The following is a 27,299-nucleotide window of genomic DNA, read 5'->3' as shown; positions in this document are numbered from 1 at the left end:
TGACCTTTGGATGGCTTTCACTTTTTAATATTCGGCAAGGACTGAACGACTTGACTTTAATTAACAGAGGCAAAAGCATGACAAGGGGGGAGTTTATAACCACTCACATAAAAAAAGAGATTCATTTGCTCTCCAAACCAAGCAGTTCAGACCAAGCTGACCCTGTCATACCACCTTCCATTCGTTCTTGTTTACACCAAACCGAGATCACAGTCGTCACACTCCACTCATAGGAGGGCAAGGGACCTGATGGGGGGGGGGGGGGGGGGGGGGGGGACCACAGGTTAGGGTACAGGTGTGGGGGACTAGAACAGGGGACAGATAGACAACAGTCTGTGTCTTAGTGTCCAATCAGACGAGAGGATCCCGGAGTGGGTGGGGCTAGCTCTGCTCCTCTTCCTGTTTCAAGCGTTTCCTCAGGTGATCGGTGATGGCCGCCAGGGGGTTGGATTTCAGGGTGGGGTTCTTCAGGGCTTGGCTGAACCACGCCATCTCAGTCTCCCTGCAGCAACACGGGAGGCCACAGTTACACAAAGAGAGATAAAAGCCCGTTTAACACAAAACACTGACAATAACACTAAAAATGACACCAACACAATACACTGACAATGACACCAACACAAAACACTGACAATAACACTAACAATGACACCAACACAATACACTGACGGCAACACAAAACACTGACAATGACGGCAACACAATACACTGACAATGACACCAACACAAAACTCACAATGACACAAACACTGACAATAACAATCCTGGTTAGTGTGTGGGGTGCATAACACAAGGCAGAGCAGGTGCACTCACACAAGTTTCCTCTTCTGTGCTGGCTTCATCTTACTGAGGTTCACGGAGCCAGGTCGCTTCTTCACTTGACTGGGGAGGGAAAATCATTCAGTCATTTTAGTGGCAGGAACAGTGAAGTGATATTCAAATGAGTGTACATTTTGGAAAAGTCTCATGAAAACGCCAGATATTTTAATACAATTAAAGGAAATGTAGCTTTTGAACAAGCTTGAGATGAAAATGACTGTCAAAATCTTTAGTCATTTGACAAATAGCAACCAGAAGTAATCTGACATTGAGAGAGATGCATACGTGAGGAATCAGATGCTATCCAACGAAGGGTTAAAGAGGTATTTAAAGACTCAAAAGATCAAACCAGCCCAATGGGCTCATTTATCAAAATGGCCAAAAACTGTTGTCACTACAACGTCACAGAACACAGGAGTTAAGCTTTGTACATCACAAACACTATATTTGATCTCCACGTCCACCATCTTGTCATTTGTTTGTTGCATGTGTAACAGCACACATAAAACTTAAACATGGGCTGTTGTGGGGCTGGGATTCTACTGTGTATTCCCCTGACGGTGGCATTAGATCATAAATGATTGCTGCCTGACTAGATGTGCTCAGATTTCCACATCGCGTAATAATACATTTCACACTGGAAGTCTTTTATTTGGTAGGGAACACACTTACACTGGTGACGCGAGGCAAGGCAGGATACAAGAAAAAGGAGCTTACTGTCCCTAGTCTGAACTAAGAGGCTAACTCAGTACTACTGAATCCAGCCAGAGTGTGTGTGTGTGTGTGTGTGTGAGATGTATGATGTGTGTGTGTGATGTATGGTGTGTGTGTGGTGCATGAAAGCATTTGGGGCAGTGTGGGGGATGTGTGTGTGTGTGTGTGTGGTGCATGAAAGCATTTGGGGCAGTGTGGGTGTGGGTGTGTGTGTGTGTGTGTGTGTGTGTGTGTGTGTGGGACGGGGGTAAAAGAGCCATAAATCTATTTGATGGGAATGCCCCAGTGGCCTAGCTCCTGCATATGTCAGCAGCCTGACCATTAGAAGCCATGAAAGAGAGAGTGTGTGTCTGTGTGTGTGTGTGTGTGTGTGTGTGTGTGTGTGTGTGTGTGTGTGTGTGTGTGTGTGTGTGTGTGTGTGTGTGTGTGCGCGTGTGTGTGTGTGGTCACTCCTATAACACACGCGTCATTTGAACGTGATTTTACGCTGACTGAAAACAGATCAAATAACCCAGACTGCCGTAGGGGTGGGCGAGGGTGAGACGCATTAGAGCCCCTAAGCTGAAGGTCATAAAGCATCCCTAGCTGAAGGTCATAAAGCATCCCTAGCTGAAGGTCATAAAGCATCCCTAGCTGCAACGCTGCTGATGCTGTGGGCTCGGCAGTCAGATTGAAACAGGTCCTGGGGAAAACATCCCAATGCCTCTCTCCTGATGAGGATGATGATGATGATGATGATCCTAATAATTGTATTTTATTGGATTGACTAGTAAAACAGGGAACTAAAAACGAATCTGGTTTTAAGTTATTAAGCTTTGCTGTATGTACTGCATTTATGATGATGATCCTAATAATTGTCTCATCCACAGGATTGACTAGTAAAACAGGGAACTAAAAACGGTTTTAAGTTATTAAGCTTTGCTATATGTAGTGGTATTTGTGTCTGTCCACCAGTTACTGTTGTAATTAAATCAGGAAAAGCTTTCCATGTTTACACACATACAGGAGAATTCCTACTTTTTCTTTTGCATAGTACCGTATAGCTCTGCATCTGCCCATTTAACAAGTGTTTAGAAATGCATAACAGTGTGTATTTTAAAACCGTAGAGAATGGCATCAGTACTCACGCCTTGGCCTTGGTGCGGGTGGCAGCGGAGGGCTTGGCGGTGAGCTGGGAGAGTTCTGGCAGGGCGTCGACTAGCGTGCGCATGTCCCCCACCACGGGCGTAGCTTTCCTTCGAACCAGCGCAACCTGCTGCTCTTTGGCAACTTTGATGGCACTGATCTCTGCCAGGGAGAGAGAGAGGCGATTAGTAATCATTTATTTAGGTTTATTTATTTCACCTGTTCATTTAATTTACACTTTAATTATTTATCCTTTCAACCATCATACTTATTGAACTTTATGTTTGTAAATGATTAGTAATAAAAGATTTTTCATAATTGCTGTAATTCTTTATTTTAACTGTTGTAACTGTTTATTGTAACTAATTATTATTCTTACTCGTCATCTATTCAACCTACATAGTTTATAAAGAAATATTATTAACATTATCATTTGTATGTTATCAATATGCTACATGCTCTACACTTTCATCCATGATTATCCCTACAAGCCGCTACAGTAATGGGCTACGATCCACAGAGAGAGGGACCGTCCGTGAACACAACACCTATGAGAAAAAAACGGTTAGCAGACCTGAGGTGCGACATGAATTTCTGAAAAAAAGAGAGAAAAAAAAAAAAAACACTCTTTGTTGGCCTTCATGCTTTGACGATTTGATCTTAATTACAGAGAAATATTCAGTGTTTGACTGTGGATGTGGATCCAGCCCTTCCTTTGAAAACGCGTCTGCCGGTCTCTGCTAATGAGGAGTCCGAGGAGATGTGCCAGGTTGCTGACACACGATGACAGAGCAACCATTTAGCTGCGTGAGCGCCGGTGAGGGTCCCGGAGCTGGCAACACTGGGGGGAATTGCCTATAATTATCCTGCAGTACTTCAGATGGGCTTTTGGAAAGCAATACACACAATTTGCCATGTGTCCATTGTGGAGTCTCATTGTTGACCAATAATTAACTAACTAGTTTCTTCCGTTGTTGCTGCAGATGTTGAGTTTTTTTTGTGTTTTTTTTTTTCATTTACAATAATTTTGCAGTGATGGATTGTGGTTCTTAAGCTTCTTCATTCACAGACGCAGGAGTTGGAGGGGTAGACAGAAGTCTGAGGGTTCTACAAAACAGTAACGGGAGGTTGACAAATTAAGTTTTATATCTGCACTGAACTTTATCCCAACCCTAATGGAAATACTGCTTATTCTCCCCCCAAAAAGAGACCAGACAGTTACAGCCTGAGAGTGGGTGTAATTGGACTGCTGATTTTTTTTTTTCTTGGCTGTCTGGATGTCCTGAGCGCCAAATATAACCATGAGAAACACGCTGCTGCTACTGCTACTACTACTACTACTGCTACTACTACTACTACTACTGCTACTACTGAACTACTCCCTCCCCAACTGTGTGCCTGCTTTGAGAACTCATTCCTGAGAAAAGGTGCCATGGAGGAATGCATGAAGTATGGCACAGGCCGAGGAACATGGTGATGTCATGGGAGAAGCAGCACGACAGAAACCAGGGGGGGTGGAATGTTCTAGAAACGTGACGGCCCATGTGAGGTTGAACACTTACATCCAAACACTGTTGTGCTGGATGACCAGAGGAGAGAAGGGAGCGTTCTTAGCCATAACATGTGCATCACTCGTCCGGACTGTAAACAAAGGCTGCTACTCAGACAAAACAATATAAAAACAACACCCACACAAAGGGATGGAAAACTATGTCTATGAAGGTGCTGCTAATTTTCCCATGCATTCGGGTGAATATGATTATGAATAATTAAATATTTATAAAGCACTTTGAGCTGCATTATTTTGCCTGAAAGGTGCTATATAAATAAAGTTTATTATTATTATTATTATTATAAATATTAAACACATTTCTGTATAGTTCTACTGTATGTCCTTAAAGTCTCAAAGCACAAAAAGGTCGCGACAGTCACATTTTCCACAGCACACAGAAATCATAAAAATAAATTGTAATGTGTTCACAGTGACCATAAGAAGCTATTTAAGATTAATTCATGAACTCAATTCAACCCCCTATTAACCAATCCCTCATTTAAAAAAACAAACAATCACAACCATTACTTTCCTACTCAATTAATTCCCCTATTAACCAATCCCTCATTAAAAAAAAAACAACATCATCACAGCCATAACTTTGCTGCTCAACTCTTTCAGTAATCCTTCACTTTCCTGTCTTCCATCTTCGAGCTTTTCTCATAAGCTTCTCATGAGGTCATTCATCTCCCCGCCCCCCACCCTCATCATTTTTATGTCTGCTCTACTGCCGCAGCCGGACCTCACAGCAAAGGTCCTCGTCAAGGCTCAGGCTCATTGCCCTGGCAGATATAATTTTAGAAACCACTACAGACCACTTCTGAGATCGTATCAAGGGCACCACGGCCCAGTCTTGTGTGGACAGGGTTATTCTACGTTGTTAAGAAACACGGCATCATAAAAAAAAAAAACCTGACTACTGTTTGTAGTGAGGAGAGATTTTCTCCAGTTGAAGTAAACACTGAGGGAACGCCATGTTTGGCAAGATGGCTGTTTGTTTTTCTTTTCTAAGGAAGAGAAAGAAATGAAAAGCGCCTCATTATCTTTGTCTGTTCCGCATTTCACAACGTGATCCGGCTGCCAGAGTTTATTCAAAAACTGAATAAAGGAGGACTGTTGGATCTTTCTCAAAGCATGAACTGACTTGACTGTGAATCAAGTCTGGAATCTTCTGTTGGCACATTCTGAGAGTCTACCACCTAAGTGAGAGGACTGAGACTCCACCTGAGCGACTGACTAGTGGACAGAGACTTCTAAAACACAAAATAACAGGGACATATTCTACCGTGTTATCCGCACTATTAGGTCTAATAAAGTGACCTTGTGATCTTGGCACACAAAGGCTTAAGAACCAAGACGCATTCAGAGGAACTAAGAGAAGTTGAAAAAAAAAAAACTAGGTTTTGTATTTAATTTCCTGATGTTTCTGATGTTGGTGAACCGTCATGACATTTTGCACACAGATTGAGTTGCAGATTTCAGGACATTCAGGACAGCAAAAAAAAAAAGAAATAAAAAAAAGTGCGACTGTCTGCCTTTCCTGAAAAACAGGAAAGCAATACTTGATTTATTAGATTTTTTTCTTGCTTATTTAATTTCCGAAAAATCGACATGTCCCCTGCCGTTCTTGAGTTACTGCAGGAGTCAGAAAAACCATTAGCGCCTAATTATAATCACAGTGGCCAGGGCTTGAGTTACACAGGGATTGATTCGATGAGCAGATTCAGTTTCCAATGAGGACAATTAGATGAGATTGAGATGGGACTGAAGTGTGTGTGCGCGTTAGGGGTTGGGTGCTTTTAAACACGGTCTGAGCCAAGAGACTAGCTCACGAGTGTATGTAAGGGTCACTCAACACACACAATGTTATCACAGTCTACTATCACACTCAGGAAGTTTGGGCCCTTGGTAATCTACAGAATAGGGGGAAAATATGTGATTCTGAGTGCGTAGTGCATTTGTCAGTGAAGGTTTGTGCGTGCGCGTGTGTGTGTGTGTGCTTGCGTGTGTGTGTGTGTGTGTGTGTGTGTGTGTGTGTGTGTGTGTGTGTGTGTGTGTGTGTGCGGTGCATCTATTTAAGTTAAGTTGTCTTTATTTGTCTCGCACACACACTTACACACGCTTTTAGTGAGCAGCCTCTGCATTTTACCCATCCTCTGCATTTTACCTAGCCTATACTTGGGAGCAGTGTCACACACACACATTAGGAGCAATGAGCGCGCACACACACACACACACGCACACGCACACGCACACGCACACGCACACGCACACACTAGGAACAGTAAGCAGTGGACAACAGCAGTGGTGTGCCCAGGGAGCAGTTGGGGGGTCAGGTGTTCAATGGCACTTCAGCCATGGATGTTGAGTGAGGGGAAAGCGGTGTGCGTGCGTGCGTGCAGCTTTGTGGCTGTAAGGAAGGGTAACCTACTGTTAAGCCACCGTTCTCTTCTCTCCTTCATCTTCTCTTTCTTGGACTGCTGTTTCTTTTCACCATGGCCTGCTAAACAAGAAAACACATGCACACAATTACTCCACAGGGACAGCGAGGAAAAGGGACAGTGTCTTGGCATGAAGCTGGGATCACATAAGCCTGAAGCAACGCAGTTTCGATCATAGACAGTGTTCTTTCGAGAAGAAAAATACGCCTGAAGATACAATCAGCCTTTTGTATAATGTTTTATGGAGCCAGTAAAACCTTTTACAGGCATTGGCTCAGCCTCTCCCAATAAATCACCTTTACAGTTCAACACCATTACTTCAATAGGAATTCAGAAACCACGAAAAACAACATCTATAACCGTCTCATCAAGAGGAAGACTGCTGCACTTAAAAAACAACCTTCACGGACACCACACCAAAACAAACACCATAAACGGAAACAGAGAGGACTGAAACGGAAAAAGACATATGCACAGAATAGGAGATTTTTTTTTTCTGTACTGAAAGCCGTCGTGTGTGTGTGATACCAGCGGGTGGTATGGGTGTGTGAGTTCAGTCAGACTATACGTCTGCTCTCCTCCCGGCTGGCATCCTGTCTGAGGATGGAAAGGGCTCTATCAGCACCAGCACCTGGAGGCCCCCCATGACCACACACACCCAGCACAACAGAGGCCGAGGCAGAGGGGACAGAAGTCGTACTGTGTGAGTGTGTGTGAATGTGTGTGCGTGTGAGTGTGTGTGCGTGTGTGTGCGTGTGTGTGCGTGTGTGTGCGTGTGTGTGCGTGTGTGTGCGTGTGTGTGCGTGTGTGTGCGTGTGTGTGCGAGAGAGAAAGTGAGAAGGGGAGAGAGTGAGAGAGTGTGTAACTGTATGTCTGTGTGCTTGTTGGGGCATGACTCAGGGCGTGTGTGTGTGTGTGTGTGTTTATAAGAACGTGTGTGCTTATTTGTACACATGTGCGTGTATGATTCTGTTTGGAAGTGGATGATAGTGAGTGGGTGTGTGTGTGTGTTTTGCCTCGGACATGGGGACATGACAGCGGTATGGTTCCCATCCCTTCCCCTTCCCTGACTGATTTATCTGCATTGACAGTAAAGGTCTGAGTCCACAAATAACACAGTCACCAAACTTCCCTTTGCAGATAAAACAAGCCATGCGACAAACAGTGACTCCAGATCTATGTGCCTACTAGTTTATACTCAAAATGGCAGACATATATTAGGGATATAATAGAACATTTTGTTACAGGATGCAGAAGAGTTTAAGGTTAGGTTTAGCATTAGGGACATGAGTGTTTTTTAAAGTACTCTGTGGGAAGGAGACTTAAATTGGATCAAAATGGGACCAAGGAATGTTGAATTGAACATAGGAAATTAAAACATTTTCCATTGACAAATATATCAAAACACTTAACTCAATAGCTGAAAATTACCAGAATTGAACACTGAATTAAAATAAAATATTTTCTATTAAGAAATATCACATAACATAATTCAGCGGGTAAAAAAACAGAGCATACATATATCTACTGGTAGGGCATAAAACACTGTGAGGAGATGGTGACTACACGGCTAAGCGCTGAGAAATGCAAAGAAGGGGATCGATAGATGAGAGACTGTGTGACTTTGACAAACTGAAGAGGCAGGGCAGCAGAGATTGGTTTGGTAATTAGCACGTAGCTGTCCTCCTCTGTCAGATATGGGAGACTACGCGTCAACTAGCATGTTCCTCCTCTGTCAGATATGGTAGTCTGCATGTCAGCTAGCATGTTCGTACACGTCAGCTAGCATGTTCCTACACATCAGCTAGCATGTTCCTACACGTCATCGAGCATGTTCCTCCTGTGTCAAATATGGGAGACTACACGTCAGCTAGCATGTTCCTCCTCTGTCAGATAAGGGAGCCCACACGTCAGCTAGCATGTTTCTACACGTCAGCTAGCATGTTTCTACACGTCAGCTAGCATGTTCCTTTTCATCACCTTGTTTTTATGCTGTTCTTGTCATTCCTCCTTTAAGAGAGAGTGTAACCCATCCTCTTCCTGGAACTCTTGGTTTTTTGAAAGCCAAGCATTCACAAAAAAAGTTCAGCTTCATAAGCTGCCTAGATGCTTCTTTGATTTGCAGTTGTTATTTGAGGCCATCCTATGTTTAAAAACGAATTTGAAAAAGAAATCCATTTATCAAGTCACGTTGCACAGGCCATCAATGGCAACAGATTGGAGGAAAGAATAATCTCTTCATTACAAAATACATGGACAGCCGGGGTGATGCAGATGCGAGGAAATCTGTATGTCTGTGTGTGTGTGTGTGTGTGAGAGATAGAGAGAGAAAGAGAGAGTGCACTCAGCAACAATCAGCAGGCCACACACTTAAGAGTAAAGAGCGGCCTGTGGATCCTGGAGATTGCTGTTCTTGGGAGGATCGATGGGCTTCGCAGATTAAACTGTGCTGCACAGGCGGTAGCAGGAACGCTTAGAAGGGGGGGGGGGGGGGGGATGAAAGGCTTTCTCTTACACAGGCCATGTCCTTCGTTTTTATATGTTCTTTCAACTGATTAAGTCCACTTTTCCTTTTAATAGTTTTTTTTTTTTTTTTTTTTTTTACCGATCTGCCGATTTGTACAGATAAACTCGCCTTAGTCTGGCCTGTCTCTTCCCCTGCGCTAGCGTGACATACTAGTGCAGGACTATGGCAGCCAGAGGAGAGAGTAACAGCAAAGTGGGAGAAAAGGAGAGAAGTGAAAGTGTGAAAACAGCGATATGGCAGGTGGTCTCCCAGGTAGCAGGCTCACGGTGCTGTCAGACCTCCTAAGTAGTCTTGCTGTCCACAGAGACAAGTGTGTGTGTGTGTGAGTGTGAGTGTGAGAGAGAGAGAGAGAGAGAGAGAGTGTGAGTGAGAGAGAGAGAGAGAGAGAGAGTGTGAGTGAGAGAGAGAGAGAGTGAGTGTGAGAGAGAGTGTGAGTGTGAGAGAGAGAGAGTGTGAGTGTGAGAAAGAAACAGAAACAGAAAAGAGTGAGTGTGTGTGTGTGTGTGTGTGTGTGTGTCTGCATGTGACAGAAAAAGAGAGAGACTGAGAGTGAGAAAGCGCAAAAGAAACAAGTGTGTGTGTGTGTGTGTGTGTTGGCCTGTCTTCTAGTTCCAATGCATCTACAGTTTTCAGATGACTCAGTCCAAGCGTTCAGACACTTGGACGGATCTCACCCACACCTCTAGGAATGTCAGTGGGAAGAAAAACACCACTGAGGTGTCAGAGCTGACTGCCTGGATTGTGTCCTCAGGTAACACTGTCAAGGTAGGAAACAGGGCCAAGACATTTCCACACAGAGACGGTGAAATCCTTCAAAGCAACTTCCTGGTCATCTCCTAGGGCTTCCACTCCTTTCAAAAGTCAAGTTGGAACAAGATCGAACAAACACACGTTTGAACGAATTATTACATTTCAAATCAAAAGTGACAGGCCCATCACCTTCTCTGTCTGAGCCGCCAACCCCAGGCTAAGGCCAATCTGGACTCGGTGGATCCAGGTGGATTTCACCCATGAAGTTGGAAATACATACCGTTCATAAGATCGAAATCTTATCTGATTCAGATGTGATTAAGGGTTTCCTTATTATACTTTTAAATCTAAAACTCACTATTTTAATGAACATGAATATCCCTCTCCACCTCTGACAGCTTTCTATAAAGTGTCCGTAGGTACTTTGTAATTAATAGTTAATAAAGTTCAATGATAAGTTCAATATACTTGTTAAATTAGTACTAAATTAACTTAATGAAGTGGTTAATTATTTGCTAAATGATACAGAGTGTATTAGGAGTTATAGTTCGAGAAGCTCTAGGGATGCAGGCGGTGTAAACTGTACTTCCAGGATAAGCCCATAGTATGTCTACGGTTTACTACCAACTTAAATACGGTGTTATCAGGTAATTTAATATACAGAATGTAATGTCAAGTAATTTCAATTCAATTTTATTTATTTATATAGTGACATTGAGAAAAGGCATCGTCTCAAAGTGCTTTAATGAGCACGTGGCCGGAAATGTCCCCATCTGGCATATTTTACCGTAGCTGTATAGGTATTCAATTAAATTCAATTTGTGTTTGTATGTGTTCGTATTATCATAATCATCATCATCATTTTGTTAATATGTTTATATATATTATGTCCTATGCACCAACCACACCAAGTAAATGTCCTGTATGTGTAAATATACTTGGCCAATAAAAATAATTCTGATTCTGATCATCATCACTATATCTGCAATGCGTACCGGATGCCTGTTTGTTTTCCATCTCCCTCTTGCCCCCTTTCTGCTTTCTCTTGTTTCCTGCAGCCCCATCCTGAGAGGGGTCCTACTCCAGCTTTCCTCTCTCCTCCTCTCTCCTCATCTCTCTTCACCCCCCTCGCTCACCATAAGGGTCCACAGAGAGGTTGACGCTTTGGCATAAAAGGTTTGAGGACACCCTCATTGTTTTACAAATACTATGAAAGATAACTGATTGTTATCTAAAACAACAATTATCTAAAATAACAATTTCTAATTACTTAAATACCCCAGTGCTCTCCGCCTTTCCTCCACCCGTTCCTTCTGGTCTCAACCCTCTCTCCATACTCATTTTCTATCACCAACCACCTCTCTGGACTGGTTAAGGAAGTGTCCTTGACTAAACAGTCACTGTTTAACTGAGACGGGGGCAAAAACAAAATAAAAAAACAAGAGATAGAAAAGAAAATATGAAAGATGGGGGGACAGTAGCACTAGTTCACCATCATCCCTCCATCCCTTTCTAGCGCACGGTTCTTATTTCACTCTCCAGCGCCTCATCTAAATGTGAGTTTCCACCCGACGCCCTTCCTCTACACCTTGGAGATCCAGCAATACCCGTGGTTCTGACTCATGCGGCAGGGCTGGCTGATTTACTGCCTCCGTTTCCCCCGGGCGCCCGCAGTTGACGCGGCCCGTTGACACGGCAACGAGAGACGCGTGGAGTAGCGGGGATTGCTTTGAAACAACCCGTTGCCGCTGCACGCCGCAATAGAGGCTGCAGACAGTCAACGCCTACTAGCGCAGGGAATCAAATCTATCGTGATGGGGGATACTCCCCCAGCCTCCACACTAACGCAGAGTAACGCAGACTAACAGAGACTAACGCAGACTAACGCAGGGTGTTTCAGCTAACAGCAAAGCAAAGTCAGGGAAATCAAAGCCAGACTCTTCTGACGATCACAAAAAAAGAAGAGAGACTGTTCTAAATCCATCTGAGGTAAAAATGAAATTATTCATAATTATCCATAAACTATTCATTCCCTGGCAACCCTGAACATGAGGCCAGAAGGGCTCTCGGCACATTTTGGTGTATTTCTGCTGAAGGGAAAAAAAGAGAATAAAAAGAAAAGGCGAGCAGGAATATTTACTTACAAGAAATTCAACAAGGTAGAGGATTCATCATTGCATTTGAAAATGGTCTAGAAATCTCCCTTAATTTTCCACAAAATATGAAAAGCTGTGAAAAATAATAATAATATAGAATGTTTAAAAAAAAAAAAAACATTCACGACAGAGAGAACACTATGATCAGCCCATGTTTATAGTGGAGATTGATGAAGGGGTTGTCTGGTGCAATTCCCTCTTTGGGGCTGACGACCAGGGGCTGACGACCAGGGGCTGACGACCAGGGTGTGTATCCAAAATAGGGCAGAAAAGAGGAGATATGCGCGCGTGTGTGTGTGTGTGTGTGTGTGTGTGTGAGTGAAAGAGAGCAATTTTTCGGCGCTGCATGAGGAAGTGGGGGCGGGTGACAAGGGGATGTGTGTTTATCTCGGGATGGTTTGACACAGAAGATAACACACACACACACACAAAGAGGAGGAATAAACACAGGGTGGAATTGCTCTACGCCATGCTGATTATACTGTTTTCAGACCCAGGGAAAACCTGATAAGTGCGGCAGTGGAGGAATAAAGAGACATGACAACGGAAGAGTAATAGAGGAGAAAATAAAATAGAGACTTATTCAGCTACGGAGAGGGATGATGGAGTGAGAAACCACAAAAGATGAACAAAAATGAACTGTGGTGCTTTGAGAATGAGCATAACATTTCTCTTTTGAAGACCCTCTCTCTCTCTTTCTCTGTATCTCTCTGTCTCTCTCTCGCTCCGTCTCTCTCTATTCTGCTTTAGTCCCTCTCTTTCTATCTGTGACACAGAACGACACCCCTTTATTTCCTTCTTTCTCCCTCCCCCCATCTCTCTCATTTGGGTCTTGCAGGATGTCTGTATTGAACGCTCTCATGCTTCATGTGTTTTAAAGGGCGCAGTAATGTAAAGGTTTGAACACTGCTTCAGTGAATGAGTGCGAAATCTGCCTTTCCACCCGAGGGACAGACGCACTCATTCCCGTTCAGTCATTCCGACTCATTCTCAGCGTTCCCTGGCGACTGCGCTCTCTCTCCCTGGCCATCTGCTGTGGGTGCATCCTGGACAGACAGACCGGCCTGTGTCCCTTCCATCATTCCCTCTGCCCGCTCTCTCCCAAGCCCAACGGCCCTTAAACTCATATTACACCAACACACACACACGCCACCGAGAGAGGAGTACTCCAGTGAAGGGCCCTCTGTTTTGACACAGGCTTAGTTAACTTCATCACAGTTATTTATCCAGCTTCATGTTTCCAAGGGGCTAAAGACAGGGCATTCCAAATGCAGTGGGCATCTTTTATTTAGGGGTGGGGGTTGGGATGAGGGTTTAGAACACCATTAGCAATGCTAGTCTGCCATCCAGTCCACATAAAAACAAACAACACATTAAGTGAAAACCAACAGGGCAGTTCTTTTTAAAAGCCTTTGGGTCTTTTTTTTCTTTTTCTTCAGGAATCTTAAACGCTTATGCTTGTGTTTATTTCTCTTTCTTTTTTTTTGCCAAGGAGGGAAAGAGTGCCAAGAGTGTCTGTTTCCTTTAGTCCCCGGAGAACCAAGGGGTAGGGGATCATATTCTGGCTTCTCCTGTGCTTTTAGTCTTCCGGAGAGAGGGGTGGGGGGAGAGAGAAAGAGATAGAGAGAGAGAGATAGAGATAACAGGAGCAAGAGACAGACTCAATATCACATCGCCTCAAGGTGTCAAGGGAGATATTTTACTATGGGCCCTGTATTAAAGAAACGTCATGTAGACATTGAGTGCAATCTCTCCCCCCATCCTTCTGGGGCGCGTGTGAAGAAATCTGAATAAATATGCATAGATGAGGAGGAAGAGAGCTGTGACTGATGGCTCTAATAATGTGATTTAAGGATGCCGATGCAGCCTACTCTGTAACCATCAAATCCAGTTAGCGTCTCCGTCCGCCCGGGAACCTTTTCACGCTCGGTGTTAGCCGTAACATGCATAGCAGCACCGACACTGAGGAACATGGAGCGTGAATCAGGGGGTTTTACTGTTCACAAATGGGGTTAATGGATTAAAACGACGACACAGTGAGCATACACAAGAATCGAACTCGCTTACAGTGTGGAATATTATATTACAATGGTAATAGTTCCTTATGATCTTATTGTCTTCTGTAGTTTCCACATAACTGATACAAATTGCATCAGAAGGATACACAAAAATGTAACTTGCCTACCGTCAGGAATATTAAGTCAGAATGGTTGTCCCAGAAACGAAATCACTATGCGTATGCTAGCACTCTGCGTATGCACTTACCACCAACCTGGGATTTTATACACTTCACCCTTTAACAAATGTCTCTGTCTCTCTGTCTGTCTCTCTGTCTGTCTGTCTGATCATAAAAGGAGAATCAGGCATGAGATGGCAGTAATAAGCTGTGACTGTGGACTCAGACGCCTTCTGCGTCCTACAGCGGTCGGGAGTCCTGCACCCTGCACCCTTCCCCATAGAGATGCTGCCCGCCTCGTATGCGCCGAGGCGAGGCTAAAAATAGGCCACGTGTTTCCCCCTCTCTCTCCACTCCCGGTGGAGACATCGTCTACCCATCTGTCCCAGAAAAAAAAAGGCTTGGAGCTCAGGGCTTGACTACCACTGCACTCCCTGCCTCCTAATCACACACCTGGGCCCCTTTCAAGGTCGCCAGAGGTGAAAGAATCCATCTGTGGGCCTTTAATAAATGAGGTCGCGAGCCAGGGCTTGTTAATATTCACTGGGAGAATTAGGAGCAGAGCTACTCAGTGTGTCAGAACACCACAACAGATCAGGCTAATCATAGGGTGCTTCATACGCTGCTCATATATATATATATATATATATATATATATATAAAAAATCATTATATATATATATATATATATATATGACTCATGTAAGGAGATGAAACTCCTTAATATTCATCTCAACACTACATTATTATTAAGATACGCATGACAAGTAAATGTACAGTGTTATTGGCGTCCATTAGTAGAAATTAAATATAGTATTCATAATTATGTTTTCATTAGGGTATAATTATCGCCAACTACAAATCGCTGTGTTTTTGTTAGCTTAGAATGAGTCCTTTGCATCTACATAGGGAGCAGGTTCTTCCATGGAGTCGTGCCGCGTTGCGTTGCCATGTTTATAGTGTAGCCCAGAATAGACAAACTAAAACACCGGGGTTTTTAATGCCATTTGACGGCCATTGTGGGTTGTGATGCCGCGTCCTAATGGCGGACGCAACAGACTGTCAATATACTTTTAATCAGAGACATTACATTTACATTTAGTCATTTAGCAGACGCTTTTGTCCAAAGCGACGTACAAGGGAGAGAATACCTCCTCCTGTGTGTGTGTGCGGTAGACATCTACCGTGCTTAATGCACTTCCTCACATATCCATATGAACTGCTTCATCTTTGTTGGCCTGTGTGAAAGCATAAGGGTGCACACCTATCACTGACACCCCGCCAAACATTTTACTACACACACACAAGTTACAGATGTTTAAAATCTACGTTGTATTGTATAAATATTGCCCCGTCAAATCACTGTCATTCCGTTGTCATTACACATATACTTTAATGATGTAAGACCGTGTACCTACGTTGCTTGTCCACCAAACGAGCTGGGATGAGTTCTTGCCGCCATTGGATTTGTTTCCTGTATACCCTTTGACATAGGTACTCGCATACGCTTGTACAGGGAAGGGGATTCACCAATAGATGCCACTAAAAACGACACACCTTTAATGATACGGTATATTATTTGTGATAGGGCATCATTATTTGTGTTAACCACTTCATTTTAGGTAAGGAATCCTTACTGTCATCACTCTACATGGTGTCATGCCGTGAGAACATATTACTGGAAGGGTTGAACAGTACACCCTCTGTTACACACAGGCTATTTAAGTAAAGAATCCTATTCACACAGTGGGGGGGGGGGGGATATTCAGAGGCGAAGTCACACACTGACAGAGAATGGACAGTAACACTTCAAATGAGGCCAGCGGGGTGGACACGGGCTGTGACCTGTGGCCTGGTCAGTTGCTGAGCGCGGCAGCAGCTCGATGGCCCATCGACGAGCCCCCGGGGTCTGTATTAAAACTACTCTCCTGACCCTGACCCCTGACCCCGTCTCATTCGATCTGAGCTGACGAGATACAATAAGATACGACCACATGAACAAACAAAACAAAATCCGCCCGCCCTCCCCACCACCAAACCACACTCCTTCTACTACTGTTTCAGATGACAGGATAGTGAAACTAAATATTATTCAAGTGCCACAAATGGCAAGCGATGAAAGCGCTCATCTCTGAAAGAAGAGTGGGGTCATTTAGGCTCTGATTTAATCCCGGAGTAAAAGATATGACCAAAAGGTTGGCATAAAACAAAGTTAGTATAAAAAAACTGTTAGCATCAAAGTTAGTTTAAAACAAATATAATAGGCTACATGGCAAAAGATCAGCACTGAATCTAAGGTAACACAATCTAATCTGTAAGAGGCCCATACCAAACAAACCGTGGGTGATAAATTGAGCATTTGCAAACACCTCCTCTGCATATTTACAGAGAGTTTCTCTCAAGGACAGACTAAAAGCTGAGTGCGAGGAGACGGGAGAGGTGCGCAGGACTGGAGGAGAACGCCTAATCTTAGCGAGGAGACGGGAGATGGTGCGCAGGACTGGCTTCCTTAATTAAGACACATGGCCCTCGGCTGGGCTGTCTCCTGGATTAAATACGCAAAGAAAGGGCTTCATTCTGATTAGAGAACCCTCCCCTTACACACACACACAAACACACACACACACACACACACACACACACACACACACACACACACACACACACACACACACACACACACACACACACACACACACACACACACACACACACACACACTTTATGCAGCCTTCAAACTGATGCTACTGCTTACATAACATGTGATGCTGAGCACCCATGATCAATACTAGGGAAAGGATCCCAGATACAATATGAGCCCATTTCACAATAGAATCCATTTCTATTTATTTTCCTGAGAAATCCATATGGAAGGAGTTCCTAATTCTATGGGGAATTCTTTGACAAAATGCATGGTACTGTTTAAGGCAATGCAAGCAATCACTGCATAAAATAAAGATCAAAAGGAGATGAATGTCACTGTATTGCCCTGCTCTGAGTGTCTCAGACACAGCAGATGCACACAGAGCCCACCTATGTTTACCCGCTCACAAGTGGCCCCATCAGAAACCATTCAGTTCACTAACAGAACGCCCATCGACTGCTTATTTAATTGTCCCAGACAGACAGAGTTCACAGGGCAATCCATAGTTTCCCCCCCGACTGCCACTGTGTGTGAGCAAGGTCTCCACAGCTGCTCCCCATGGGTGAGGTGTCCCTCTGGAGTTCTCCGTCCAGGTCGGTATACCCACCACCCCCCCCAAAGCTCTTTCCAGCCATTTTCATTCACTGTGACAGCACAAGTCCCATCCATTTAATTAGGTCCAGCCAGATGCACTGGTCTGAGCTTATTAATAGCCCTTTTTAATTGGTCTTCAACAGACTGGCCACTGGCCTTGTTTCCAGCTTGAAATGTACAACATACTCTTTCTGCATGTCATACTTCATGCCACTAATTGCGACTTTTAATTTAAAAACAATTAATCGGAATTAGACTATCAAATGGGTACGGCCACTAGACAGAGCGAGTTATTGGCAGAGCACTGCAGCTGACTAATAAATCAAGTCCATTTCGCTAATGGCACAAAGGTCTAGCGTAACTGTAGAGGCAGAAGTTTAATGCAATATCAAAAAGACACGTATGCATGTATCTATCTACTCAGTCTTATTCTATCCTACTCTACCCAATTCTATTTTAGAATTTTTATTTTAGATCATTGTATGGCTCTTCAGAATGCTGCTGAATGTTCCACTGACTTGAAATGGCCACCCCAACCTTTCAGAGGTCTGATATGTAAGGGATAATGTATTGTCCGGAGGTCATTATCCAAAAATAAATCCCGACGGGGCGAACAACACCCCGACGCGCAGCGGAGGGGTGTTATTTCGTCCTGAAGGGATTTATTTTTGGATAATGACCGACGGACAATACATTATCCCGCTTATTATACGGTTACTTGCCAAAAAATATAGAAGACATTCCTCCAAAATACCTCTTTTTAATGATTTAGTTGCCGTTTCGTGATTTCCGCTAAGAAATAAATAGTTCTTCAAGCAAATAGAACTTTTAAGTTTCAGGTGTTGCGTAGCAACCCATTACTTGCTGACTTCAAATTACAATGAGTCTGTTACGTTAAATGACCGGACTACTTGCGGAATGATATGAAAGATGTGAATTAGAAGCAAAAAAACCCGTTGCCAATGACAGCGGTCAATATCTTTTCGCAGCGGTGAATATCAGGAAATATTCACCGGCGAACGTTGGGATGGCCCATTCAAATCAACGGAACTTTTTGGAACATTCTGAAGAGCCGTATAATAATTCTTTATATTGATCGCTGCAAAACATTAATGGCCGCTGCCATTGACAACGGATTTTGTGCTTCCAATTCACATCATTCATATCATTCCGCAAGTAGTCCGTTCACTTAACGTAACAGAAAATAATTGTAACTTGAAGTCAGCGAGTAATGGGTTGCTACGCAACACTTTAAACTTTAATGTTCTATTTGCGTAAAGAACAATTTTTTCTTAGCGGAAGTCACAAAAACAAAATCATTAAAAATAGGTATTTTGGAAGAATGTCTTCTGTCTGTTTGGCAGGTAACCGTATAATAAGCGTGATAATGTATGACCAAATTAATTGATCAATGGCCATTGTCAACGGGTTATGTGCTTCTAATTCACATCTTTCATATCAGCAAGTAATACCTTACACAAAAATAAACGAAAAATAAATCCCTTCAGGACGATACAAGACCCCTCCACTGTGCGTAAGGGTCCTGTTCCTCCCATTGGGATTTATTTTCCGATACAGACCAGCGGATTATAAATGACCCCTAACATATTCTATTCCATTTAAACCTCAACCACAATAATTATCTGTATAACTTGTTAAACATTAACTCATTTTTGAAAAGTTGATCACAAGTCGAGCTAAATTAATGAAGATTAGAAATTAAGAAATGAATGAACAACATTTACTGAAAGCAGAAAATCTCACGGCCAGACTGAAGGTAAAGTTTGAGGGAGACGGAGGGGTGTGGAGTGGAACTGCCCTGCCACCTGAATAATGAGTGCTAAGCCTACAGGCTGAGGTTATGCAAACGACACACACACACACACACACACACATCTGTGCAGGTCAGCCCTCTTCCTCTACTTAGGAAACAGTGCTAACCTCACCCCTGACCTCACTTCTGACCTGATAATAAAACCAATCACAACAGCAGCAGCATCATCATCATCATCATCATCATCATCATCATGCTGCTCCCCACACTGGCCTTGCGTAGCACTGCAATTACAGGATACTACATATTCATAGTTTTCACGTGACGTCAGAATGACCAGCTGAAGGGCAAAAAACACATTCCACACCTGTCTTAACACTGGAGTTTATACAGGAACCGACCACCTTTCATTCAATATCATTTAATATCTCCGCTTTAACATTGTCTGACTTAGGTAGTAAAATGCTAGACAGTTGTTGCTCGTTTGGCTGTTCAAATCGGCGAAGAGACAAGCCCGGATTTTGTTTTTATCGCATTTAAAACCCGCCCACATTGCTACCAGTTGATTGTAGACGTCTTCTGGGTCAATTTTTTTCAGACACACAGTAAAGCAGCCATACTTTTGGGGCTGGCAATAAAAGCAGTCACCCTGTTCTGGTCGCCTCATTTATCAGAATAACTACCTAAAACAGGAATAGATCAAGTAATAAAGTCAAGAAACAAAGCATCAACACAATTCAAATTGGATTACCCGGTTTCTTCTCTGAGATTGCGACAAGTACCTAAGCAAGTAGGCTAGGCTAGTGTATTTTGTCATCCAACTGGTAATACTACAATGCCAGTAGAAAATATATGGGAAGATAATTTAAGTTGTCATTCGCCAGACCAGGTGTTCGTACTTGTTTAAACCAGAAAATTGTGTCAAATGATAAAGAACAGCGTTGGGTAGGCTAAAGGCTGCTAGCTAACAGCAGGTAGCTCGTAGCTAACAGCAGGTAGTTCGTAGCTAACAGCAGGTATCTCGCTAGCTGGTAGCTAGCTATTAAATGGCACTCATCTTTGCTTTGATTATGAAGATGTTTTTTGTTTTCACCTTCCAGACGACAGCGTTGTGAACCCATCCACTTCTGAAAATTAAATAACTATCTGTGCTTTTGTAGGCTTTCAGTTTTTGAGATGTGTAGGGGGATGGATTTTCTATTAGATAGATGTAAATATCTCCACACTGGAGCTCTGGCAGGGACTTCGTCGAGGTTAAAGAAATAAAAATTTCAGCGGGTGCAGTACATGGATCAAACATTTTATTTTTTTCTAAATATCTCTGTCTGGCTATAGTGGTATTGTCTGTGGTTGATGGCGATCGTAGTTGAGTAGGCGGCACTGCTCGAAGTTGTCCACTGTTTAACGCTGTTTCGCTGTTCTTTTTGCCCGTCAGCTACCTATTGTAGTCACGTGACTGAAAACTATGAATTGTGGCAAAACACACATTCTTAGTGACTTTCGTATACCCGGACATTTATAGACTTATTTTTGGATAACATTAATTTAACAGAATCTCTTTGTGCCATCTGTACACATCTGTCCAGTCTCTTTCCAGCCAGATGTTTGTAGGAACAGTGAGACTCAATGTTTTAAACTGGCTAAAGAGCCTGAGAAGGGCCAAGCAAAAAGCTTGGTCATGTCCAGCCCAAGGTGCCCTGGAATGACCCTTAAGGCCTGCCGTAGACACTGGTAGCACTGCTGTGCTCCCGGACAGAAGTCAGAGCCCTTCCTCCTGCTGAGGTTTCCAGCGAGCCACCCTCAGTGCAAACATCTGGTGTGTTGATGCGCTGCAGCTGGTGAGTATAGGCCGTATCTTGCATCTCGACTACGGACACTGCTATCGCCTTCCCCTCACTGCTGAGCGAAGGACTCCCGACTGAGGCCTCTCTTCTGTTTGCGGTGAGGAAAGGGGGAAGAGGTGGGGGTGGGTTGGGGGGAAGAAAGAGGAAAACAAAAACGCATCCCATCCAAGTCCCTCAGAGAGCATCGGGTTCTCAGCGCAGGTGAAACCAATAGCGTCAATTACGAGCCGCCTGAGAATTCCATCACCCTTGTCCGCTTTCTTTTCCTTTCATCCTGTCGATCCCCCATCCCCCCCCGACATCCATCCACCTCCCACCCCCACCCCCTTCTCTTTCCACCCACCCGAGCAGGGCTCTCAATCGCACACGATACAAGGAGTCTTGGGAGCTGACTGACTGGAAGGTTAAGCAGGAGGTTTTCCAGGGTCACTCCGTGACAAAGATACCCCTAATCAAAGACCAGAGAGGCCTGGACGTCAATGCAAACCCAGAGGCTCTGATCGATCTGCCCAGTTATCCCCTCCTAACTGCAGCGGCTTCTCACTGAGGGGGACCAAAGGTAGACTACAGGAGAACACACTACACAGCGCATTTGCCACAAGGCCCGCAGCAAACGGGAATTCTGCTGAATGCATTTTATAAATGGAGAATATCTCAAATGAAATGTTTAGAGAAACAAACCAGGCAAAGGTCTAAAGTAATTGTAGAAAGACATCTTACTGAAGAAACAAAAGAGGTATAGAACATAAATATATGGCATCAATGTGTACTCGTTGTTTCAAAATACATCACATTCTACTCCACTATACTCAATGGTGTGGGTACACTTTTACAAGTCACAAGAAAACCTTAAGAAGGAAATGTATTAGAATTAGATAGAAACAAAGGCATTTCTCCATGAAATTGAAGCTGCTGTATAAAAATCCTCCAGTGACAGACTCCTTAGATACTGCAGTGACAATCCTCTAAGACTCCTCAGATACTGCAGTGACAATCCTCCACTGACACAGACTCCTCAGATACTGCAGTGACAATCCTCTAAGACTCCTCAGATACTGCAGTGACAATCCTCTAAGACTCTTCAGATACTGCAGTGAATCCTCACAGACTCCTCAGATACTGCAGTGACAATCCTCTAAGACTCCTCAGATACTGCAGTGACAATCCTCTAAGACTCCTCAGATACTGCAGTGACAATCCTCCACTGACACAGACTCCTCAGATACTGCAGTGACAATCCTCTAAGACTCCTCAGATACTGCAGTGACAATCCTCTAAGACTCCTCAGATACTGCAGTGACAATCCTCTAAGACTCTTCAGATACTGCAGTGAATCCTCACAGACTCCTCAGATACTGCAGTGACAATCCTCTAAGACTCCTCAGATACTGCAGTGAATCCTCTAAGACTCCTCAGATACTGCAGTGAATCCTCTAAGACTCCTCAGATACTGCAGTGACAATCCTCTAAGACTCCTCAGATACTGCAGTGACAATCCTCCACTGACACAGACTCCTCAGATACTGCAGTGACAATCCTCTAAGACTCCTCAGATACTGCAGTGACAATCCTCTAAGACTCCTCAGATACTGCAGTGACAATCCTCTAAGACTCTTCAGATACTGCAGTGAATCCTCACAGACTCCTCAGATACTGCAGTGACAATCCTCTAAGACTCCTCAGATACTGCAGTGAATCCTCTAAGACTCCTCAGATACTGCAGTGAATCCTCTAAGACTCCTCAGATACTGCAGTGACAATCCTCTAAGACTCCTCAGATACTGCAGTGACAATCCTCTAAGACTCCTCAGATACTGCAGTCACAGTTAACATTTTAGTGTCTCTTTGTTACTCCCCCTTTACTCTGTAGTAATATCAGCACGTACAAAAAAAAAAAAACCTCTGATCGCATAAATTATACATGACCGGTGGATTAAACATATTTTGGAAGATCTAGGCCTATTTCATGGATAGAGAGTAGAAAAGCCAGTAATAATTTGATTTTGCCGGTGTAATCCCGGCTCTCCTGACTTGTTCTTCAGCTATGACTCTTTCCTCTGACCAGCATGGCACATTGATTGGATGACCAGAGCATAGAGCTGTGCCTTAATAACAAATTACACAAGCTAGGAAAATTACGTTTGTTTTTGTTTCGTTTGATTTTACACAAGGCTGAAATCATTTCACAAATGAGTTGCCTCTCATGACCTCCCCCTCCCAAAGAAAGGTAAGAAGTTCAACAAAAGACAACCAGGAAGTGTCACACTTTGGGTCTATTCTGGGATTGAAACAATTAATATAAACCAGATGAAAAATATGAGAAGACGATTTAAAAGCACCGCCATGATATCAGCAGGCCCGTAGGGGAGCTGAGATCAGCGGTGGGTCATCTGTCTCTCAGGCTGAGTGATTCGATCATCAACCCATATAACAGCTGACACAGGAAATGAGGTCAGGGCCGCACTACGGCCGGATCTATCACATAACAGTCTGCAATACCAGGTCACGATAGAAGGCAGTAGATTTCACATAACAGTGTGCAATACCAGGTCACAATAGCAAGCATGATCTAAAATGCCTGTAAGAAAATGAGACGCTGAAATGTCTGTTCTGAAAGAAGATCAGAAGCATCTGAACAGAAAGCATTTCCAAACTCGCTTCAGCATCTTAACTGCTGAGATATTTAGAGCCCCTTCTGTTTGGCAGTCTTGCAGAAGGTTAAGAAGAAGAAATAAAAACAACCACATGGACTCATGAAAACACAAGCAGGGTGAAAGAGCGATGTGTTGTTGTCGAGTGTAACGAGGGCTCGATCTCCAGCAGGGAAGAGAGAGAGAGAGAGAAGATGGGAGAGAAAAGCAATCCATCACTACGGCAACGAGGCAGAAATTATTCTCAAGGCCTCCTCATTTCAGTTTCACTCAAATAACAAAGAGCCAAGTTAGTCTGGCTCTCATTGCTCCTCGCTCAGCCAGAAGCAGCAGCACGCTGTTAGTCTTGTGCCGAAGATGCAGGTCAGTCCATCACAGGTATGAAAGGAAGCGCTTCAATGGGAAAGGGAAATGGACAGATGACACTGAGGGAGGAGCACAGAGAGTGTGAAGACACAGGAACACACACACACACACCGTCAAAGCTCTTGGGAACAGGAGCACAGGTCAACAGTGGAAGCATGCTGCAGGCCGCTAAGGAGCGTGGATGCACATGCCTGTGTGTGTGTGTGTGTGTGTTTGTGTGCGAGTGAAAGTGATAGGGGTGGGGGAAAAAAAATCGATTCTTCGATTTCTCTCGATTCTCTCTAGACGATTCTGTCTCGATTCAGAAAAGTTCATAATCGATTGTTTTTTTTTTTTACACATCCGTTTTGTGTTGAAATGCAAGCTGCATCGATTATTGCATTGTTCATAGAAAGTAATTATTGTGACAAGGAAAAGTTTTTTTCTCTAATAAAAAAATTGAGAAGGTAATTCATCTGTTGATTTTCTTTAATTATCAAACACAAAGTAGGAAGTGATTTGAGACTCTGAGTAGCAAACTCAAATGTTTTAAAAATCGAGATGAGTCGATAATCGTTTTATCGGTTTAGAATTGATAATCGATAATCGGTTTAGTATCGATAATCGGTTTAGAATCGATAATCGGTTTAGAATCGAATCGTTGACCTCTGAATCGGAATCGAATCGAATCGTGAGGTGCCAAGAGATTCCCACCCCTAGAAAGTGAGCAAGCCAGAGAGACATAGCAAGCGAGCTAGCAAGAGAGATAGAGAAAGAGAGAGAGAAAGTGAGAGTGAAAGTGAGAGAGAAAGGGAGAGTGCGCAAAAAGCCTGAGTGGGAGAGTGCGAGCCAGAGATGGGCTGCAGCAGACGAGAGCTATTTCAGTCAGGCTCTGTGGCTGCGGGAGAAAGCCAGTCAGAAGCATTAAGCAACTCCAGAGGGCCAGTGAGTGAGTGAGAGCGAGCGAGAGCACTAGTGGTCCTCCCACACGCTCACGAGCACTGACCCCTCTGAGCAGGACAATACCCAACACAATGAAAACACTACAGGCAGCATGAAGAATCACAATGTTGAGACAGCAGTTAGACTACACTCACTCCAGCACCGTGGGAGGAGAGAGAAAGAGAGATGCAGCAGGCCCCCAAGGAGCGTGAATGGACACGTGTCTGTGTGTGTGTGTGTCTGTGTGTCTGTGTGTGTGTGTGTGTGTGTGTGTGTGTGTGTGTGTGTGTGTGTGTGTGTGTGTGAAAGCAAAACAGTTGGCAAAGTACTGTTCCATCTCATCCATAATTGGAAGTGACTACATTTGGAGGAGAAGGTGCTGTGTTTACCCATAAGGTGTGTGTGTGTGTGTGTGTGTGTGTGTGTGTGTGTGTGTACCCATAAGATGTGTTGGGCTGCTGTATAATTACTGCTGACTGAGTCACATGTTAGAATCATGTCTGAGCTATTCATGCATCTGCTAATTCTGTGTCCTTATGTATTTTTATTTTAAATTAAGGACTCAAATGTGTGTGTTGTGTGTGTGCGTGTGTATGTATGTATGTGAGTGTTTGTGTGTATTTCTGCACCTGCACATCTCTGTGTGTGAGTTAGCAAGGATACTATAGGCCACTAAGGAGGGTGGACGGCCATGAGCGTACGTGTGTGTGTGTTAGTGTTTGAGTATTTCTGTATCCACACGTCTGTGTGTGATTACCAAGGATACTAGAGGCCACTACGGAGGGTGGATGGACATGCAGCAGACGAGTGCTATTTTAGTCAGGCTCTGTAGCTGCAGGAGAAAGCAAGTCAGAAGCATTAAGCAACTCAGAGCCAGCGAGTGAGAATGGTATTCCGACACTTTCACGAGCACTCGCGCTCTTTACAGGGGAACTGACGCCTCTGTGCAGGACAATACCAAACACAATGAAAACACTACCACACACACACACTACACTAAACTACACACACAGGACACACACACACACGGCAGTACCTCAGTGCCACAAGTGATGCTGTGAATACTGATGCTGCTGGACCCTGACTTCATGCTATTTATAATGCTGTGGCTAATAATAGATCAGACCTGTTTAAGACTCTCACTGCAGTCGGCTAATTGGGGCTCTTGTGCAAGAAGCGATGAGGCACTTTATGCCACAGAATGTGCTGAACACACACAGTGAAATTATGCAAGGAGTGTAGAAGTGGGGGTATTCCGCAGAGAGAGACTTTTAAGCTCTGGCGCTGAATGAGTTTCATATATTCACAAAAGTGCAAGCACATTGTCTTAGTAAACACTGACATCTAGTGGACAGCTACTTTTATCAAGTGTCGGAGTGAGTGAGTCCTGAGTCCTCGTTCAGTGTTTTTTTTTTTTTTTTTTCAGGCTTTTTAACTCTGATGAATCACACTACAACCGTGCCGCGGTTGTCTTAACACAATTGGCGTAGGCACTTCTGTTTCTGTGGAACAGTGTGTGTGTGTGTGTGTGTGTGTGTGTGTGTGTGTGTGTGTGTGTGTGTGAGTGAGAGAGAGAGATCACAGAGGAAGTAGCTTCAGATACGCACCTGGTTGAATAGCCGGTGTTGTGGACACAGGGGGCTCATCATACTTTAGAGTCTGCACGAGCGCCTCAGGTGCGATTTTTGTTCCAGCAAATATGCCGGCTGGAAATGAACTCTGCAGAGAGTGAGAGACCGACCCATCAACATCAATCTGAGCTACATATGATTGGGCAGCGCTATGTGGTTCGACTTCGCTGGGAAAGCAACAACCTCAGTACACCAGGATTTATAGTTGGGCCCAGTTAAAATGCAGTGTACCAGAAGGTGAGCATTCGCAGACATCATAGCACAACCTACCTTTAACGTCCCTTCTTTAGTATTGTCGCTCTTGTTTGTTCTCTGGTTTAAATCAAATGCTTTAATTATCCCAGGCAATGCGAGTCCCTTTACTTCAGCAGGTAAAGCTTTCTCTATACCACTCTGTGAACGGTCAACTTTAACAGCATCCTGATGCAGCTTCTGTCGGATTCGCTTTATTTTTCCAACCATTTTGTTTTAACAGGTACTTGACGAAGACTTGACTTTAATGACGATACTTAAATAACCGTTAAATGTTACAGTGTCGATTGTATCAACTCCAGCATGTCTTCAGCGTGGTTGTTGATTGTCACACTGTCCTACGGGTGTTACTTGATCTGTTG

At 43.8% G+C, this 27,299-nt stretch overlaps 1 protein-coding gene across 2 annotated transcripts; it reads right to left on the bottom strand.

Annotated features, from left to right (window-relative positions):
* slx9 (SLX9 ribosome biogenesis factor) lies at positions 1 to 27,299 on the bottom strand. Of its 2 annotated transcripts, none has more exons than XM_031558674.1 (6): positions 26,956 to 27,299; positions 26,662 to 26,773; positions 6,642 to 6,710; positions 2,661 to 2,820; positions 814 to 882; positions 1 to 502 (listed from the first exon to the last, which is right to left on the bottom strand). In XM_031558674.1, the coding sequence occupies exons 1-6, from the start codon at positions 27,145 to 27,147 to the stop codon at positions 382 to 384; spliced, it is 723 nt and encodes a 240-aa protein (XP_031414534.1). In that variant the 5' UTR covers positions 27,148 to 27,299; the 3' UTR covers positions 1 to 381. The 2 variants fall into 2 exon arrangements, with proteins under 2 accessions (XP_031414534.1, XP_012696316.2); XM_012840862.2 differs by having other exon boundaries at positions 6,642 to 6,713; positions 26,956 to 27,298.

This window comes from Clupea harengus, chromosome 21 (genome assembly GCF_900700415.2).
Source record: "Clupea harengus chromosome 21, Ch_v2.0.2, whole genome shotgun sequence".
Lineage (NCBI taxonomy): Eukaryota > Metazoa > Chordata > Actinopteri > Clupeiformes > Clupeidae > Clupea > Clupea harengus.
Note: the sequence above shows the minus strand (reverse complement) of the source record. Positions and strands in the feature narration are given on the sequence as shown.

Coding starts and splice junctions, on each gene's coding strand:
- slx9 (XM_012840862.2), bottom strand. CDS start 27,147: ATGGTTGGAAAAATAAAGCGAATCCGACAGAAGCTGCATCAGGATGCT. Junction 2,821..6,641: donor AAGAGAACGGTGGCTTAACA/GTAGGTTACCCT, acceptor TCTCCCTGGCAG/AGATCAGTGCCATCAAAGTT. Junction 883..2,660: donor ACCCGCACCAAGGCCAAGGC/GTGAGTACTGAT, acceptor TTCCCTCCCCAG/TCAAGTGAAGAAGCGACCTG.